The 19,412-nt window shown below is 35.5% G+C and overlaps 1 protein-coding gene across 34 annotated transcripts in view; it reads left to right on the forward strand.

The window, feature by feature from the left end:
• The window catches only part of CAMK2D (calcium/calmodulin dependent protein kinase II delta), a 330,054-nt gene that overhangs the window by 231,813 nt on the left and 78,829 nt on the right, over nucleotides 1-19,412 (forward strand). For 20 of the 34 annotated variants that reach the window (XM_082727990.1, XM_082727978.1, XM_082727979.1 and 17 more), the window contains exons 5-6: nucleotides 6,238-6,303; nucleotides 9,383-9,455. In XM_082727990.1, the coding sequence (XP_082584116.1) occupies nucleotides 6,238-6,303; nucleotides 9,383-9,455 (139 nt within the window). Of the gene's footprint in view, nucleotides 1-6,237; nucleotides 6,304-9,382; nucleotides 9,456-10,404; nucleotides 10,478-19,412 lie in introns of all 34 variants that reach the window. The other 14 variants (XM_082727961.1, XM_082727988.1, XM_082727965.1 and 11 more) reach the window with 1 other exon arrangement.

Consider the following 19,412-nt stretch of genomic DNA (forward strand, 5'->3'; position numbering starts at 1 on the left):
TCTTATCAAAATATAATGGTAAGTGATATGATACCAGGAATTAACCAACATTATAGTATTGACATAGGATATTCTCACACATATACCTCTCTTTGAGATATAAAACTCTGGAATCATTCACTTGAAAGCATTTTAATGTGCTTGTCAAAGGCACTATGACTCAGCTCTAGTTATTTTATAGTGAACACACAGGACATTCTTCCTTCCCAAAACTACCATACTAGTAGAGAGACAAACATTAAACAAATGATTACATAAGCAAACACATAATTATAAGGGTGACAGGTGTTAGGAAGAGTAACATAGGGTTCTGGGGGATAAGATAATATAAATGAGTGGAGGTCTAAAGATATAAAGTTAAAACCAAATTTTAAGGATAAGAGGGATTTACTCACCAAGTAATAGTGGCAGACAGGTTGGGAATGTCAGGGAAGAAAAATAAGCATGTGAGAAGATCTAGGGATGGGAAGGAGTTTAATGTACTTGAGTAACTGAAGGAAGGCCATTTGTGATTGGAGCAGTAAGTATCAAGGAAGGAGAAGGAGGGTCAGAAGGCAGAAGGCCCATGTCCAGTAGCAAAGGACAGCTATTTAAAGGGCTTCCTGTAGGCATCAGACAAAATATGAAGCATATTTAAAGCTTTTATCTGGAGAACTGATGGCAGAGGGGAAGTTTGGCCAATCAAGAAGCTTTTGGAGAAGTACAGGTGACAGATAGTGACTCCTCGGGCTTGTAACATTGTAGTGAGGATAGAAAGAAGTCTTAATTCAAGATCTATTTCAGAGATAGAATCAGCAGGATTTAGTTAGAGATTGGTAGATAAATAATACAATTGATAGGAAAGCTTTCACCCTCAGATTCTAGCTTACAGGTTAAACCATGAAACTGTGGACAGATGCTTATGGTTTCATTCACCCATTTAATTATGTAATCATTTATTCACTCAGCAGATTTATTAAGGTCCTTCTGTATGTCAAGGACCTGTAAGGATACTGAAAATACAGTGTTCCATTGTAGAAGTCTGCCTAAAGGTCCTTTGCAGCAGTGGTTAGCTTGATTGACCATAGATGTTAAAGCATGGTGCTGAGAAGACCTAAGTTCTTAATTGTATCTCTGTAGATTTTATTCCCTTAGCTCGGAGGTTCTCATCAAGCATGTCTTGGGAGCCCAGAGGGGGGTGACTGTCAATGGTATAAATAGACACACTCATTGCCACACTGACAAGGTAGCACTGTTGACACCTAGTGTGGGGCCTGGTGCTAACAGTCTCGTCATGGAAGGGACCATCCCACATAGCCAAAAAAGGCGGTAACACTCCTGCTGATGAACACTGGTCAGCTTTACTTTGACCACTGACTTAGTCTCCAGCCCTGGCCAGGAGTTTGACTTTAAAAAAGAGATATAAGGGCACCTGGGTGGCTCAATCAGGTGTCTGCCCTTAACTCAGGTCGTGATCCTCTCTTCTGCCTGCTGCTCCCTCTGCTTGTGCTCTCACTCTCTTTCTCTCTGTCAAAAAAATAAGTAAATCTTAAAAAAAAAAAAAAAAGATATACATGGAATGCCTTTACATCAGTATTCTTTCCAGTCTTTCTGCGTGCTCCTTTGGGCTCTCTAGAGACCCTTGACTTGCTCCTCTGCTCTCCAGATTGTGTCCAGGGGGCTCCTATTAGGGCAGCACAGATGAAAACAAACCCCTTTTCCCTCTGGTGCTATGTGTTCTTGGGAAAAGCCCTTAATTTTCATTACTTGTGTTTTCTTAATTGCAAAACGGAAATAGCACTAGCATCTACCTCATGGGCATGTATTGTAACTATAGAGACTTAGAACAACACATGGCCTTGGCACATAGCACCCAGTGGGTATTTGCTGTTATTGTTCAACCACATAGAAGGCAGTGTGCTGGGCATCATGAAGGTAAGAGATTAATACATCACCATTGTAGCTTCTGTCTTGGGGGAGATTACTAGTAGACATGCCTATCACCCAAATGCAAGGCAGCATATGATATGTTTTTTGACAAAAATCTGACTGTAGTGATTCTTTGTTAACATGACTCCAGCCAGTGTTGAAAGCCCTAACATTCTGGAGATTCTGCTCAGAGCCTTGGATTAAAAGTCTGGTAGCTTCAACTCACTGGGTTTGTTTCTTCAGCTTTATACTTAGTGTTTGGGAGGAATTGCTTCTTTTTCCAGGGGATATTCCTGGCCTTGCTCTTGTGACGTTACCTCCTACCGTGAGTTAGCTAGGCCCTCCTCTTGGTTCCTGTTTTCCAACTTGGCTGTGTCCTGAGATTCCTGGGTTTCCCCCCACCACCTTGGGCAGTTCTAATCACTATATCATTGCTACTACTACTTTCAACTATTTCTGATACAAATCATATATAGACTAGGAAGAAAGGAACAATTCATTCTGCTGGATAACACAAAATGAACCAACATCCCTATAAATAATTATGGCAACAAAAGTATTTATCTTTTTGGTATGTGAAATCTCATCTTTTCATGATTCTAGGATTATCTTATTTTTTTTCCCCTGGAAGCCCTAATATTCTAGGGATTCATAAATGATAATTAATGCTTCAGATGTATAATTGATATGCCTCACATCATAGCAGTATTCCAACATTCATTTATTCACTAAGTCTCTACTTAGTTAACAGTTTATTCATGAGACTGATTTAATTTGACTTTGTATGAAATTTTACATAGCACACAAAATTTTTTTTAAATCTGTAATAACTGCTGCTTAATTTTGTGCTCCATTAAGCAATAGTGTTAGTATAGAAGTGTGTTAAAAGTTAGAAAATGTAATAGTTTATCTTCACAGCCGCATGTTCTATTAGAACTCCATTTTTTCCTTCCCAGACATTTATTATACATGTAACAGAAATGATAAAATGGCGTCATTTGCATAAGGATATTTTTAAGTAATGGGAAGAATGAATGTTAGAAAATGAGAAACAGTGCTGTCAGAGATGCTTAACATAAAACTCTGTACACCTTAAATTTCTTTAACAGCTAGGATAGTTCATTGAAAATTACCAGAATGGTAGGCCGCAAGAGTTTTTAATATTCATCTTTAAATACAAACACCTAGAAATAAAACCTATTGCTATAGAGAGCTAAATTAATGTTTTCTTTTTCCTTTTTAAGTGCACATAAAGTCCAGACTTAGAGTAAATGGACAGCATGAACTTCTGACTTGGTTAATTCATGTAATCATTACTTCAGTACTGCTTAATTGAGCAAATACTATGGGTTAGATGCTGTGGTAGAAAAGGTCAGTAAGTTGTGATTCTAGTGATTTAAGACATGACAGAATATACAGTATACTTAGGGAGCTACTTTAAGCAGCAATTTCATTAATGGCAAGAAGGGTTTTTTTTTGTTTGTTTGTTTGTTTGTTTGTTTGTTTTTTTAGCAATGAGCTTTTTATTCAGTATCTGTTAAATACTTTACAAACCACACTTGTGTATAATAGAGAATCTCTAGGTACCTATGATCAAAAACAAAGATAAATATGGATATATATCATATTCAACTTAGTCACATTCAAAGAAAGAAATCCCACAAACTATTATTATCATTATAGGGATGATAATGGATTTGTTGGAAGTACATTCTATCTAATATTTAATTATTTTGTATTATAATTTATTTTGGGTACATTATGTGATTGTATTATTATTGTTACTCTAACTGGAGATAAAAACTAACTGAGCTATTAAACGGAAGTACATGTACCTGTAACTGTGGCTTTCAGAACAAACCCATATGTAGTATTAAATAATTTTAGAGGCACATTTTAAATGTAAAGAATGAAATAATGACTCAAGTCTTTTTTTTTTTTTTTTTAAGATTCTATTTATTTATTTGACAGAGAGATCACAAGTAGGCGGGGAGAGGCAGGCAGAGAAAGGAGAAAGCAGGCTCCCCGCTGAGCAGAGAGACTGATGCCGGGCTCCATCCCAGGGCCCTGGGATCATGACCCAAGCCGAAGGCAGAGGCTTAACCCACTGAGCCACCCAGGTGTCCCTAAATGTAAAGAATAAAAATAGTGGTCTTGTAAATATCCAGAATACCATGAAGAAGAGTCAAAGTTGCATAAACTTTCAGACACATTAAGTTTTTAGTATTGCCTCTTTTCCTTTAGGAAAGGAAAATACAGAAGAAAACAATAACTGGTCATCTCTGGAACATTATTATTTGATGATTTAGAACTTACTAAAGCAAATGAAAATTTTTTTGAAAAGCTATCTTAAGAGTAATTTTGTCTCCCATTCCATAAAGAACATTCACCAAGCTTTATACCTTCACCCAGTACTTTTTCTTTTCCTATTTTTAAAGATTTTATTTATTTACAAATAAATATATTTGACAGAGAAAGAGACACAGCAAGAGAGGGAACACAAGTAGGGAGAGTGGGAGAGGGGGAAGCAGGCTTTCCGCTGAGCAGGGAGCCCAGGGTGGGGTTCAATCCCAGAACCTTAGGACCCTCGGACCATGACCTGAGCCAAAGGCAGATGCTTAACAACTGAGTCACCCAGGAGCCCCCTTCTAGTACATTTTCAAATGCCTTCTAAACTTCTGAGAAGACTGACAGTGTAATTGGAATGGTTACACTGTGTGTGGATTGAGAGCAGGGGCTGTGAAATGGATGGCCCACCTGTGCCGCTTAAGTCCTAGGCAAGTCACTCTCTATACATCCATGTTCTTGTCAGTAAACTGAGTTAGTGGTAAAACTCAGACAATAATTGCAAGTATTTTTGCGTTAATATAATAGTACACTGTGTAGCACATAGTAAGCAAATGTTAACTATCACAAGGTTAAGCTCCAAAGCTGAAATTTCCCTTTAAAATCAAGCCATGTCATAAAAGAGAAAAAAATGGCTGATAAATGCATGAGAAAATGGTTCACTTCACTAAAAATCAAGAAATATTAATATGCAGTAACTTTTCTAACTTTTTTTTAAACTGGAAAAAAACCGGGCACCTTCACAACATGCAACCATTGTGGAAGGCAGTTTGCCCTGTCCTCGTATACATAAATGTCTATTTCTTTATTTCGTATTTTAAATAAAGAAAATGTTCTGACATGAAATGGTGCCCTTGACCTAAAGTGAAATGAAAATACAATTAGCATGATTTCACTTTTGTGAGAAAAATGTGAGAAAAAAAATACGTGGGTTTTTTTTTTTTTTTTGGTTGGTTGGTTGGTTGGTTTTTGGTGTGTTTGCAAGGGAGTAGTGTGTTTAAAGATACACAGAAAGTTAAAAGGATATGAATAGTTAAAATTAGTTTATTCCGGACAGTGGAGTTGGTGTTGAGAGATAAGGGCTTGGTACACGTCCATATTTTTTTAATTTTGCCAAAAAAATTATGTTAAAAACATGTACTGGGGTGAGGAGGAGCCTAAGCCAGAGAATTACTGGTTGGGGAATTCTAGCCCCAGAACAGCAGAAATGGATCCCAAAGGTAGTTATAGCTATTTAGGTAGAGAGCCTTGAAATCCTTGGTTTGAATGTATTTTATAGAGTAACTAAATCCAGTTGCTGAGTTGTGGGAAAGTCTTCACTTAAAGATGGAGAATAGATGTGGCTTCTTAGTTGGCAAGGGATCAGTGCTGCCTTCTAGGAACATTTCCAAAAGCCCTAGGTCTGTGTTCACTGGCAAATGCATGGAGCATAAAGGAAATCGGGGTGCTTAACAAAGAAAATCTAGGTAGGACTCAGCCCAAAAGTGGTATGTATTTTGAAAGGCCACCTCTAGCCCATAAAGGCGTGTTTATTGCATTTTAAAAAACAAGCCCTTCCAGAGAGATAAAACCTGCAAACATATACTCTGCAGGCTTGATAGTAATCATCTTCTCTTATTGTTCAGAAAATGTTTCTAAATTGTTTCACACACTTCATCAGATCTTAGTTAATATTTAGAGAATTTAAATGAAGAGTTTCATAGAGATTATTTGGTATAAGAGATATCACTGAATATATTTATGTCATACAGAAAATTGTGTCCTCAGGATCTAGCAATAGAAAGACATGTAGCAAAGAGGACATGTTTAGATCAATGTAAATTGTTATGAGAACTGTTAAGTCTTGTAATGTTTTACAACACCTTGTTTTAGTAATTTTCAAAGTAATCTGAAAACAAAAATCTACATGAATATGGTACAAACCCATTGATGCATATTTTTGTTTTTTTTTTTCTAATGTCAGTATCTTGTTTGTCTTTACAGAGTTACTGGAGGTGAACTGTTTGAAGACATAGTGGCAAGAGAGTATTACAGTGAAGCTGATGCCAGGTAAGTGACTTGCCCCAGGGGCAAGATACAAGACTTAACATTCAATGATACTTGTTCAGTTTATCTCTTTACAAATGCATCATAATCCTTAGTATTTATGAGACTCTCAGAATACCATCTTGGACAACTTCTCATAATGAGTCCCTCTTAATTGCTGTTTCTCTCTCAAGGATTTCCAGGGTAATTGTTTGGGGAAAACAAAACTAGAATCTGGTCTAAAATAGCATCTATAGTTAGTGTTTTTAAAAATAAATAATAAAATCTGTACTCTACCTGGAAAGATTTCTCCTAAAGAAATTTACTTTTTTAGTGAAGTTAAGAGTCCAAAAATTCAGATCCTCTGGTCTCTAGGTCCTGAGCTGCCCATTATGGCAGCCATTAGTAACACATGGCTATTTCACTTTCAGTTAATTACAATTAAATAAAAAATTTAGCTTCTCAGTTGTACTAGCTACGTTTTGAATGCTGAGTGGCCATAAATGACTAGTGGCTACCAATTGGACATAGCAGATATAGAACATTTCCATCATCACAGAAAGCTCCACTGAATAGCCCATGTTTATTTAATCAGAGACCATAAAAAGAAACAGACTACAAAATCCAGTAGTCTCCTTAAAGCATTATTAGCTGTTTAACTCTTTGGAAGTTCCAGGATGGCTTTTGGAAACCTCATGTGAAAAATATTTATTCAGATATTTCAAAGGATTCAAAAGGATTTTCTAGCCTTGTTAACTGGCATCATCTTTACAGAGGTTAACAATGGCTATACATTTTCTCTCATTTGAAATTTCCTAGGCTACACAAAGCCAACATTTTTGGAGTGAAGTGACATTGATTTACTTGCTTAGACATTAGTTAGACTTTTTCATGTTAGTTTTCCTTGGCATTTCTTTATACATATTCAGTAGTTGGTACTTAATTTGAAAGATCTGGCCTTGAGCTATTGACTCATTATTAACAATGTAAATGAGATGTGAATATTAGTTACTTACTGTCTGCTCCCATTCTCTAATTCTTTCAGAGCTTCCTAAAGCTTGCTAATCTCACTGTAGCCTGCACTCAGCAGATAGTCAGCTGATAGCAGGTTCCCTCCCCGTCTCTTCAAAATAGCATATGCACACACAGGCTCACTTGCAAATCTCTAATTAATCTTCTTGGTTTTATGCCAGTTTATGACATTCTGTGAATCTTATCTGTACATGGCTACAGTCTAATTTTTAATGGAATTTTTACTGTCAAAGTCAAATAGAAACTTCTGTGTCATTTATACTATCATGAGTGAATCATCACTTGCTTAGTTCACTCCAGTTCCCATGTTACGGCCCTGGAAAGGGGCTTCAGAGTAGCCTTGTGAGTAGCTATTTGCCCACTTGCCCTGAGAGAATAATAATTTTAATTAAGGTAGTTAACAAGTTAGGGTGTTAGATTTATTTTGTTTTTTAAAGTTATGTTAAACAGGTCATTGTGTTTGAAAAGTATTGTTTGAATTTAAAATAGAAATTTTTTTCACTGTTGAAGAGCCCTATAGATAATAGGGGAGACCCTATAGGTTGGATCATTTTATGTGCATGTTTATATTAGGTTTTCAAATTCACTAGAAGTGAGTATTTTTTAGGATAGGTCTCACACAAAATGAAGCAGAAGGAACATTCTCTTCCCAAGAACAAACATAAAGAAGTCTTTCCCTACTAGTCCTCAGGAGCTGAAGAATTGAATCCATTCTCACCAGTAAAAAAATGACGAAGTTTATTTAATATGAATTATTATGTACTTTATTTTGCATTATTCATTAAGCCTAATGACTTATGTCTGTCATTTGAGAAGAGAAAGTGAAATATTTCTAAAATGTAGTACAAAGTGAAGGAGAAAAAAGTCACAGTATTTAAAAAATAATTACCAACACTCAAATAAGCTCTGTTACCAAAAACCAACCAATGTTTAGCTCTTTTGGTGGAACTCTTTATAGAGTTAGGACTGGATAATCATAATCTTGATCGATTTTTTACATTCACATTGTAAAAAATCAGATGGTGATTACTTTTTATAATTCAAGAATTTACTTTCAAGTAATATTATTTTGTACATTAAATAATTGAAATGTCCTTATTAAAATGTTTGCTATATGAATGTAGCTCAGTACATATCATGCATTTGAGTTGCACAAATATAAATTTATACCAAATGTGTCAGTGTGGTCTATATTATTTTATGTCAGCTGAAAGCTCATGGGACCTTACGGGTGTCAATCAGTGATTTATCCCCTCTAATTTAATTAGCTGTCTGACATCAGTGGGCCTTTAATAAGAATAGTATAAATTGTGCTTTTGACATAGTAGTAAGGAAAGTTTTCCTTCACTGAGGTAGATGGAAATATATCTGACAATTACCAGTGTTCCAGGGGATTTAAAAAAATTTTTTTTCCATAAGTGCCTAGTCCTTCTCCAGAGTATGCCTGTCCTGAAGAGGGGTTTATTTTATGTCATGGGTTTACTTGAAATTCCCCTCTGTTATTGGAGACTTGCATTAGTTTTCCTCTTACTGTATTCTTCAAGAAGCACCATTTCTAAGTCAAAATGATGAATGTGTCCCTCCATTTTTCTTAACCCTTGTTTCACCCGCCACTTCATCTGTGTGTACCCTCTTGTTTCAACACCTATGTTTAATTGTGACCTCAGATTTTAAACAGTTTAGATGTGTATGAGAAATACCCATAAATTTTATATTGCTGAAGAATTTTCCCAGAACATTATGGGAATATTTATAAATTTTTCTCCTTGAATATGGAAATCTTCTATATACAACTGATTTAATTTGTACATTTTCAATGGGAAAAAAAACACAGCTCAAATTGTTTTGTCTGAACATGTCACAAACTCTATGTTGGATGTCATTTTTGTTAGAACCAGAATTAGCTTTATTCAGCATTATTAAATTCCAGTGTAAAGCTAAAAAAGATGTGAGAAAATATAATTTTTGTTTGTTTGTTTGTTTCGTTTTAACTTTCATTTTATTTTGTATTCAATGTGATTATGTACCTTTAAAATGTTCTCCCTTCCATTCTGCCCTTGTATCTTTACAGTCATTGTATACAGCAGATTCTAGAAAGTGTAAATCATTGTCACCTAAATGGCATAGTTCACAGGGACCTGAAGGTCAGTATATGGAGTCCATAAATCTGAATCAAAGGAGGTTTTTGTTTTGTTTTGTTTTGTTTTATTTCTGGGGAAAGGGCAGAGGGTGGGTATTTAAAATGGTTCCCTTGCCTTTCCCAATTTTTCCCTAAAATGACTACATGATGAAATGATAATGCATGATGCCTCTTTCAGTTTGCTCATCTACAGGCTAAATATACATCATAGCGAAAAGGGAAGGACAATATTAAGAACACAACCTGTCAAGTTTCCAAGCAGTAAACTACCAGAGGCGGTTTGGGGGCAGGCTTTCCTGAAATGTCCAGCATTTGCCTGGAGATAAACATGGCCTGTGATGTATGTCCGCCTGTAGATTTAAACACCACTTCTGTTCTGAGACCATGGGTTGCTGTAGCAAAACAACTGGTTACACATTGCTCCATTTGAGTCTGATGAACCCTCAGGCAAGAGATAATAATTGCCAGCTAAATTAAAGCACAAGAAGTTAATGATTTATCAAAAATTCATTACTTATCCTAATTTAACCTTAATAGTGCCTTGACCGCTAACGTGAGGGCTTTGGAATGATACTAGAAAAATGGGAGGGAATAGGGAAACAGTTTTTTATGTGGGGTGGAGGTGGACCACAACAGCTATAAAAATTTTATTTGCATTCCAGTTCTTTTCCTATAAGAATTCATAACTAGGAAATAAGCTACTGAATTAAATATTTTTAAGATGGCTTTTTTCTAGATCAAGTGGGTCCACATTTTCGCGCACATCTGGCAAGATTCTGATTGCTCTGAGGTAGTAGTCACTCTACTTGAGCAATATGTTTACAATACTGAAGGTGGTAAAACACAACCCCAGTTGTCTGCTGGTTTTGCACTTTAACCCGGTCTCTCTGAGGGTGTACAGACAGTGAGTGTAAGCTTGGAACTAACACACGCCCCCTGGTGTTTGCATGCAGTCATTGCATTCAGCAGATCCTGGAGGCTGTGCTACACTGCCATCAGATGGGCGTAGTCCATCGGGACCTGAAGGTGAGTAATGCTGTTGGAGAAGATAAACCACCACACAATTCCTAATGACTGTTCAGCTGCAATTATGCCTGTAAAGGCAAAAATATGAGCAAGAAAGTTGTGTGGACTCATTCCAACACATTACGAAAACACTTTCCCTCACCACAGCCTTATTTCATCTCCCTCATCCACACTTAAGATTTACATAAATTCCATTTCATCCAGAGGAATAATGTCCTACCATTAACAATAAATAGGGTGCTGTATTTCCTTCCTCCTAAGCATATAGCATTTAATGTGACTTTGTGTAAGACTGATGATCTCTTCTTCATTCTAAACCTGTTCTGTGGACATTGATCAAGCATACTATATTAGAGTCATACTGTATATACCTAATATTATGTAAATAGTTATGGAAATTATAAAGAGAATAGAGACAAAGGTTTTTGGCATTAAAGAATCTCCATTTGGGGCTCTGAAGTCTCTTTTCCTTAATAATAGTCCCAGGAATTCAGAGGGCATTGAGACTTCCTGGTTCTTTGTTTATTTACATTCCTAGGTAGCAAGATACTAGTGCCTTTTAAAACAGAAAGGAAAAAAGTAAAACAAATTTTATTATAAAATAATATTTATATAACATATATATGGACTAATATTTTTAAGTCCATATTTATATAACATATATATGGACTAATATTTATATAACATATATATGGACTAATATTTTTAAGACTCCACTCAGTTTCTGATACCTTTGAGAATGAGGAATGTTTAGATCATTTAGAAATTAAATAGTTCAGAAGGAGACTACTCTTTCATTCATTTTTCTGTCCCCTTCTCTCAGAGTCTAGTTTCACTCATAGAATTTCAGAGATACAGTGAAGGCCTAAAACTTTAAATGAAACCACTGGGTGGGCAAAGTAGCAAGTGTGAGTACTATATAGTTTCAAGCTTCATCCATAGTCAGGCATTAATATCTAGAGGAGCCACAAAGGTTGCAATGTCTTCAGCTGTATGTGTTCAGTGGGAAGACCTAGGCTGGTTTCTCATGTGCAGACTTCTTTAATAATGATAAATCTGTAGTTTCCATTCATTTAGTATGCTCTAAAAGAATATATCTCTAAGGATCCATAATAAGTTATTTGAAGATGTGGTTTGTAAGCAAAGCATTGCCTTAGGTTTCTGGAATTTTCCTTTGATTTCAGTTTGAGACTTAGAGCTTTAAATGTCAAAAGCAAAGATATGGTTAATGGCATTTTCTTTTCTTTTTTTTTGGAGAGCCAAGATAAGACTGTGTACATCTGCTAACACTTTACCAAATGTACCCATCATGATTAAGGGAAAACAGTATATTCCTTTAAAAATTCATATCTTTGGCAATCACCTCAAGAATTCCTTACCAGCCATGTAGAGAGAGAGAGAGAGCCCCTTTTTGTTAACTTCTCAGAACTCACAGTACTATTTTTCCTTTGTAAGTGAATATATATGGGCATGCGTATTTATTACAGACTCTATTTAATAAATTTGTCATTTGAAACATTTTACTCTATGTTAAATAATTAGAAGTATACTCTAAAAACCAAGGATGAAAAATGTGAATTCTCTTACATGACCTTTAAAATATATCTTCTGGGGTTATGATATTAGACTTCTCTAAGTGTTCAAGTTCAGCTGAGCGCTTCAAAAACTGGAACTTTAACCAGAGATAGCAGTGGGCCTAGGATGTGGGCTGAGAAGAAGGTCTATTTTCTGATATATGAGCTAAATCGACTAATTAAAAACTCAGGCAGGGGACTTTTAGGGAGGCTAACTACCAAAAGAAATAACCTGCTGAATCACCCATCAAATTTCCTTCAAGGGATAAAAGTGTTTTTGTTCTCCATTCTTATTCTGATTTTAGGAGAGAACAGGGGTGAACTTTTTATAGAGCTAGTTATAATTTTTGTAATTCTTTTGGTTTCTGTCAGATTGCTGACTAGAACAGACTTCAGTTGAGTCTAGTTTTTGGTGCATGTTTCAGTAGGCCATTTCATAACACACTAAGAGTATATTAGAGGCATTTTACACACACCCTGAATGTGCTAAATCCCTGGCTTTGTTTTATGTCTTTTATACCCACACATATACTTTATCTGATAAGTATATAGCTTGTGAAAGCATATTCGCCAGTATATTAAAATGAAAATATTGGTAAAATTTCTTATTACCAAGCTTTAAACAAAAATTTGCCCTTATTATTCTTAGGTCATATATTTTGTTTCCCTATCCTGACTTACATGTTAATTCATTAGAATACGTATGTTCGGTGCACACTTTAATTTGTCCGTATCACTGAGAGAATACCACAGGAAATGTTATGTTCTTCATTATTAAAGGTATCTATAAGCATATGAGTGCTGTACATTTTGTTTATAAGCCTCTTCTAGAACAAAAGCTGTATTACTGTTCTGTACCTACCTAGAATACTGTTTTACTCCATGGTATCTAATATAGGACTTAATACCTAGTAAATACTTGTGGCATATGCTTTTAATTTTGGAATGAATGAAATTCAATCAAAAGCACATTTATAATATAAAAGGCATCACTGAATGAAATAGATTTTTCTGTATGTTAATTAATATTGAATAAAGAGGGCAAGTATCACTCTTTAATACAGTAATATCATTGAGATCATTATTTGAATAACTGCCACTCTTGGGAGCTTATTAGACGGTGGAATCCACCAGATGGAAAATTCTAAGAACCTAGAGACAAGGCTGAGGCACAGCAGAAAATTGGACGATGTCCCAGAAACAAGCAATAGGAGAAGGCTCCATGTGGTGGGATATTAGCATAAAGGAAGCCCATCAATCACAACCAGGCAGTATCCAGTGGATACATAGACCTTTCATCTGAGGTGAATCCACTGTCAGATCCAAGCAGTATTAAGGAGTGTAGCGGTGACATAATTATAGTACTATAGTTCAGGAATATGACTCTCGTCTTTGGGAGTCGGATCAAGGCGGGACGTTAGTAATAAAAATGATAATAGCTACTATTTTTCCGGCAGTTACCATGTACCCTGTACTGTGTTATCATACGAATCTTAACAACAGCTTTATGAGGAAGGCACTTTGATCCTCCCCATATTGCATAAGGAGAGATTTAGCCACCATGAGTGAAAGAACTTATTCACGGTTGCTCAGCTAGTAAATTGTGATTGTGCCCAAGCATTTTGGTTCCAGGGTCTGCATACTTAATTTCTACCACGTCTCAGCTCATTAGCTGGATAAATCAAAAACTTTAAGAAAGGCCAAATAATAGGTCAAAAAATGATGGAAAGTAATTTTGCCAGCAACATGAAGAATTGGGAAATGGGTCTAAGTTTAGTGAATCAAATGATTAAAGTGATCCTGCTTACGGATCTTCCAGAGCTGTATAAGATCTGTATTATTAGAAATAAGGAATAAGTTTAAGTTATGTTTAAGATACAGTGTGGAGTTGGGGGGGGGGGCGGTGCGCAACATAATTTGTTAATAGATGTCCAAAGAAAAAAATTCTTATTTAGCAAATTAGTAAGGTGGCATTGGTCATAGCCTTTGGAAAATGAGACACAGAGAAGAATGAAATGCATTTGGCACATTTGATTTAGGCCACATCAAGACAATCAATCTGGAGTGCCTAAAAATAGATTGTTTATAAAGAGTAGATTACTGTAACTTAGTCTTGAGTGTTTGTGAGCTAATAATTGAAAATTTAGGTGTAAAAAGAGAGGATTAAATGTTCATCAAACATTTCTTAAGCACTTATTGAGGTTCTGTCAGAGTTGGTGGGCACAAATTATAGAGCAAAATCAGAACAAACCTTGTGTGGCTAGAACATACAGGCCATGAATTAAAGATCATTTAAAAATTCGTATCAGTGCTATTCCTCCCAGAAAAAAAGGAGATAGGTCAAACAAAAACTGGTAGTAACAAGTGACAACTCTTGAGGTCACAAGAAATGGAGAGATGTGTTCTCTCATTTAACAGTCTGAAAATATAGTTTCTGTGAATCAGGGAACAGAAGTAAGTCAAAGGAGATAGTTTTATAGCTCTGCTTTATCATATATTCCACACAAAATAGTAAGATTTCTTCGGTTCAAGGTACATCAGAGATGGTTACCAAACTTCATGAACAGCATCTGGTCAGAAGGCTTCATACATAAAACAATCTTTTAGCAACACATCAACATCTGTGAATTGTCTCAGCAGAAAATGGTGCTTTTTTCCTTGGCCTACCTCCTGAAAAACAATATTATTTAATGGAAAAATCATCAGATCAGGGGATGGATATGAGAGAGAGGAAGAAGAAAAGAAAGAGAGGAAAAGGGCAGAGAGAGAGAGAGAATAGATTTTAATGAGGATAATAATTTTGGAGATAGGGGAAGGGATTTTAAGTCTAAATTAAATATAGGAATAAAATTAAAGATCAGAAAGGAGAGAAATTAATTTTCTGGGGGAATATGACATGTATTCAGTAAATCCTCTTTAGTAGTAGATACATTTTGAATAATTATAAAATTGCAATTGTTCCTCTTTTTTCAGAAGTATACTCAGATAAAAGTTTAAAGAACTTATCATTTGTGTATAAAGAATGTCTAGGTGTTTTAGATACAAACTGTGTAAGTGATAGATTCCACATTTCATCGGTCATTCTTATGTTTCTTTGTTGAACCTGACAGCTGTGTGTCAGGCCATGGAGAAACAGTAGGTAATTGGCAGAGTCCCACTGGTCTGCTTCTTTCAGAGAAGTACTTGCTGATAGTATAGAAGTATGTGCTGATAGTATCTGCTAATAAGGTAGAAGTAAATAAGAAAACAGGAAAGGAAAACAGATGATTCTTAGGAACTTGCTCATGTATGCTTGATGATGGAAATAGTACTTGATAACCACAGATTTTCAACACATGGCATCAGCTGAGAATTCCGTGTGCTTAGGTACATAAATTCAAATATCCATTCCATATAAAAATAAAAGCAAAAGTCCTTGTACCATGTGCACAAAAGAACTTCTGCCATGTACATGAGTGAGCTTGATATTCAAGCTTTTCAATTCATGCACTTTCACTTAGTTTATCTCTAGGAGTGTTGTTACACCTTCTGTGGCAAAGGAAAAGTGACTGAAAACACACCAAAACACGGAATTCTTAACTTCGTGTTGAAATAATTGATACTATCCAGTAGAGGAAAGAAATCTAAAAAGATTATTTCAATTCTTAGAAACAAGTATCTACAGAAATGAAGGGATTAGATAATATAGAATGGTAAAACTAATAACTTTATGATATTCATTAAAAAGCTATAAAAAAGTAAAACATACATGATTTCACTACGCATAAAAATTCCTAATGTTTGAGTTTTGTTGGCTAGATAATCACATATGTGCACAGATCCTACCTCATTGAGACTGAAGGGTTTGAGTTATTTTATGTCCTAAGTCATTCCTAGTCCTAAAAGTGACACCAGCAACCTGCCTAGGTACTTTGAGATACTTGGACAGATTCAAGAAAATCTCAGATCACAATGAAATAAGTTGCTGTTGCATCCATATGGAAGCACAGAACAAAACTTGCCAACAGTTGCTGCTCATTACAGCTGATATGCTATAAATGGTTGTTGACACTAAGACCAGATGTCATGGAAAATCCTGCATCATTAGGAAGCAATTGGGTGGGGAAGGAACCTGTGTGTGAGAACATCAGTAGAATCTATTTAAAACCCAACCTAAAAAGTGATTGCATTATCGGAATTTAGAAATAATCTCAATATATAAAGATTAGCATAATAGATTGCATTAAATTTAGGAATATAGACCTCCCCCAAGTTATGAACATTCGCTGAAAATATTCAGCGTCCTGCACATTGACATGGCCAGCTGCACTGGAGTGTAACAGCTAATCACCAATGTGTATATTGCTCCATACAGAGAACAGAGCTCTGGTGATAAAATCCAGTGAGATTTTATAATTTTGTATATACTGTTATGAGAAATATGCTTATAATGCTCATTTGAGAGATGAAAGAACTAATTAGCTCCAACAGTCTATGAGTTACCCATGTCCACACAGTTAATAACAGTCTGTCCTAGGACATAGACCTAGCTCTGCATCTTTTTTCTAGATCATCGTGTTCCCCATTTCTCTCATGTTCAGCTATACATTGGAAGACCTGTGTTTCTGATTTCACCTTTCTCATTTGCTTTAGAAAATCAAATTACTGAATAGTAGCAGATAATGGTGGTGGTCCTTTTAAGGAAGCAGCCACTAATTAGCTGATTGAGTCTACCATTTCAGCTTTTGTGAATTACACTCGCAAATTATCTTCTTTTCTGTAGGTGTTCAGAATTTGAACTAACCTACCTGCTAGTGAACTTCTGCAGTACAACACGTATTTAAGTTGGATGCCATATAAATGACAGAATGTGATAACAGGATTATTCAGATTTTGAATATATTCCAAAGAGTTGTGTATAAATCACATTTGTATGCTATTTCTAATGTTTCATTAAAGCTGGCCATTAGAAGCAATCTTGTGATGAAATATTTTATAAAGAAAATAACCCTTTAGTAAAGTCAGTAAGCACCTTTATTTTTCAGTTTGCATTCCATAATTCTGTATTTTAGGTTTGCTTAAAAGATATGTATAAACATGAAGCCATTTTAGTTCTATTAATTTTTAAATCTCCACAGTAATCTTGAAAGAGCCCTGCCTTTTCCTGTACATAACTGCAGCTGAACAGTCTTAATGGGTATAAGGTAAAACACTGATCCAAACGGATTAATTATTTCCCTGGATGACTCACAAGGCCCAATAGAGAGGTCTTCTAGGTCATCTCTAGGTATGAATATTTGCCCCAGTCATTCAGAGGCCATGTATGATAAAACTCTAAGGTGTTCCATTTCTTCTGAATTGGCAGATACTTGGTGTTTAAGGGCGTAATGCACATAGCACTGCCCAGAACTTTTTGATCTAGTGATAAGAATAAAAGCACATTAAATATTTTAAAAGTTTATTTACTGATGGCACTGACATTTGCTCAGGATACTTCAGTACTACTTCATTAAAAGATCTAAAATGACTGTGATTTCTAAAGTAATTGAAACTCTTTCCTTGAATGAGTCTGTGGTTGACAAATTAGGACAGATGTGTATTAGCAGAGAACTCTGACATCTCAGTGCTTTTGAGTGTAAAGGTTACAAAGAATTAAACTATTGCTTACAGTTTGATACAGTTTTTCAAGTCATTTATTTAATAAATTAATAGCTGGAAATCACTTTGTGATTAAATTAGAAAATGCATGAATGTAGTAGGCCATAAATTTTAGTTGTGAAAATAAAATGTCAAATATTAATAATATGATATGGTTAGGTACTGTACTACATTAATAGATAACCAGAGTCCCCATTTTGGATGTTAGGTTTTTCACTGAAGGATATTTCAGCATGGACATCTTTCATAGTCTTGAGACATCTTCATCCCAATGTCCAAATTAAATTATCATGTATTTAGTGCTGAGGTGATTTAAAAAGCCCTATCAGCCCTAAGAAATTACAAAGTTTTCCTTACAGTTACCTATTGTCATAACAGTGATGAATCTGATGGCAGTGAACAGCAATAGCCTGAAGAAGTCTGGTACTTGATTAAAACTTACTTGCCTACACTCTTATTTCTTACAGACTAAACCTAATTTTTTCAAGTTCTGGTTATGAGTCTTTGCTAATTTGCATGGCTGGCTTAATTAATAAATTTAATATTGGTCTAGGCTGTGTTTATACAAGGTCAAAACAGCCAACAGAATTGCCTAATTCAGTAAGAAAAAAGTAGCCATTTCATGAAAAAAAATATTGAATTAGTTTGCCAACACAGAAACAGAATCAATTTGAATGACCTGAATATTTAGATTTCCAGACAATTGTTTTGGCACTTGTAAACTCCATTGTTTCCCAACTTCTTTCAGTCCGAGGCACACCTCTAAATTTGCTGGGTTTTAGCCCAAGGTAAGATGTTGAACTAGTCTTCTAAATGTGGATGTACCAGTCCAGCTGGATGTTTATCCAGATACTTAGCAATGGTAGACTTCAGTGTATGTATTAATCAGCCTCCTTTTCCTGACTGTCTTCTCACTTCAATTCCCAAAGTCCACAAAGGTGGTTGGGGGAAATTCAAGTCTTTGCCCTCATGCCTATTTTCAGAGTTCCTGTGTGTCTCGATGCCCTGGTTGGGAGACAGTGGTATAAACACAGCCTTATTCCAACACCGAGTTATCAGTCCTTGAGTAATGATTAATACCCAAGAAAATGAAAATGTATCTTTGTTATAGTATTTCATGATGCGAGAACAAATATATGAGGAATGCTTTGAATCACACTTTGTAGACATCTAAATTATATCTTTAAAAACTGGCTTATAAGAGAAAAAATGCTAACTCTAACATTTGGCAAATAGTATACTCTTTCTGCCTTTAAGAATAAACAGATTCTTAAAGACAGCAATTTAATATGTAATTCAGAATAAGACTCCAAAATTTGTACAGAAATTGTTTGGAAACATTGAGGAATCAAATGACTACATTTAGGTCCAAACTCTTGAAGTCAACTAGGATTTAATTTGCACAGTTTCATTTGCCAAATGTCTGTAGATTGGTCCAACTCTTGTTATCATTTTGCCAAGTTTCCTTCTGCTGAAAATGTCTGTACTCTATTAGGCTTCTAAGTCAATGTCCATGGCCAAGTCCGGACCTCAGCAGCCCTTGGAAGCATGTGAGCAGGTCAAGACAGGTGCTTCCATTCATTTGATCTGTGCCCAACTATTTTATCTTTTCTGCCTAGTATCTCTCTAGTACATTTATGCATCTGTCTGAAACCTGCACACATGATAGTTTTTAATTGTTTTTCTAACCATATTTTCCCTGGGATTTAGGAATGACAGTCTCC

Source organism: Mustela nivalis, assembly GCF_964662115.1.
Source record: "Mustela nivalis genome assembly, chromosome: 4".
NCBI lineage: Eukaryota > Metazoa > Chordata > Mammalia > Carnivora > Mustelidae > Mustela > Mustela nivalis.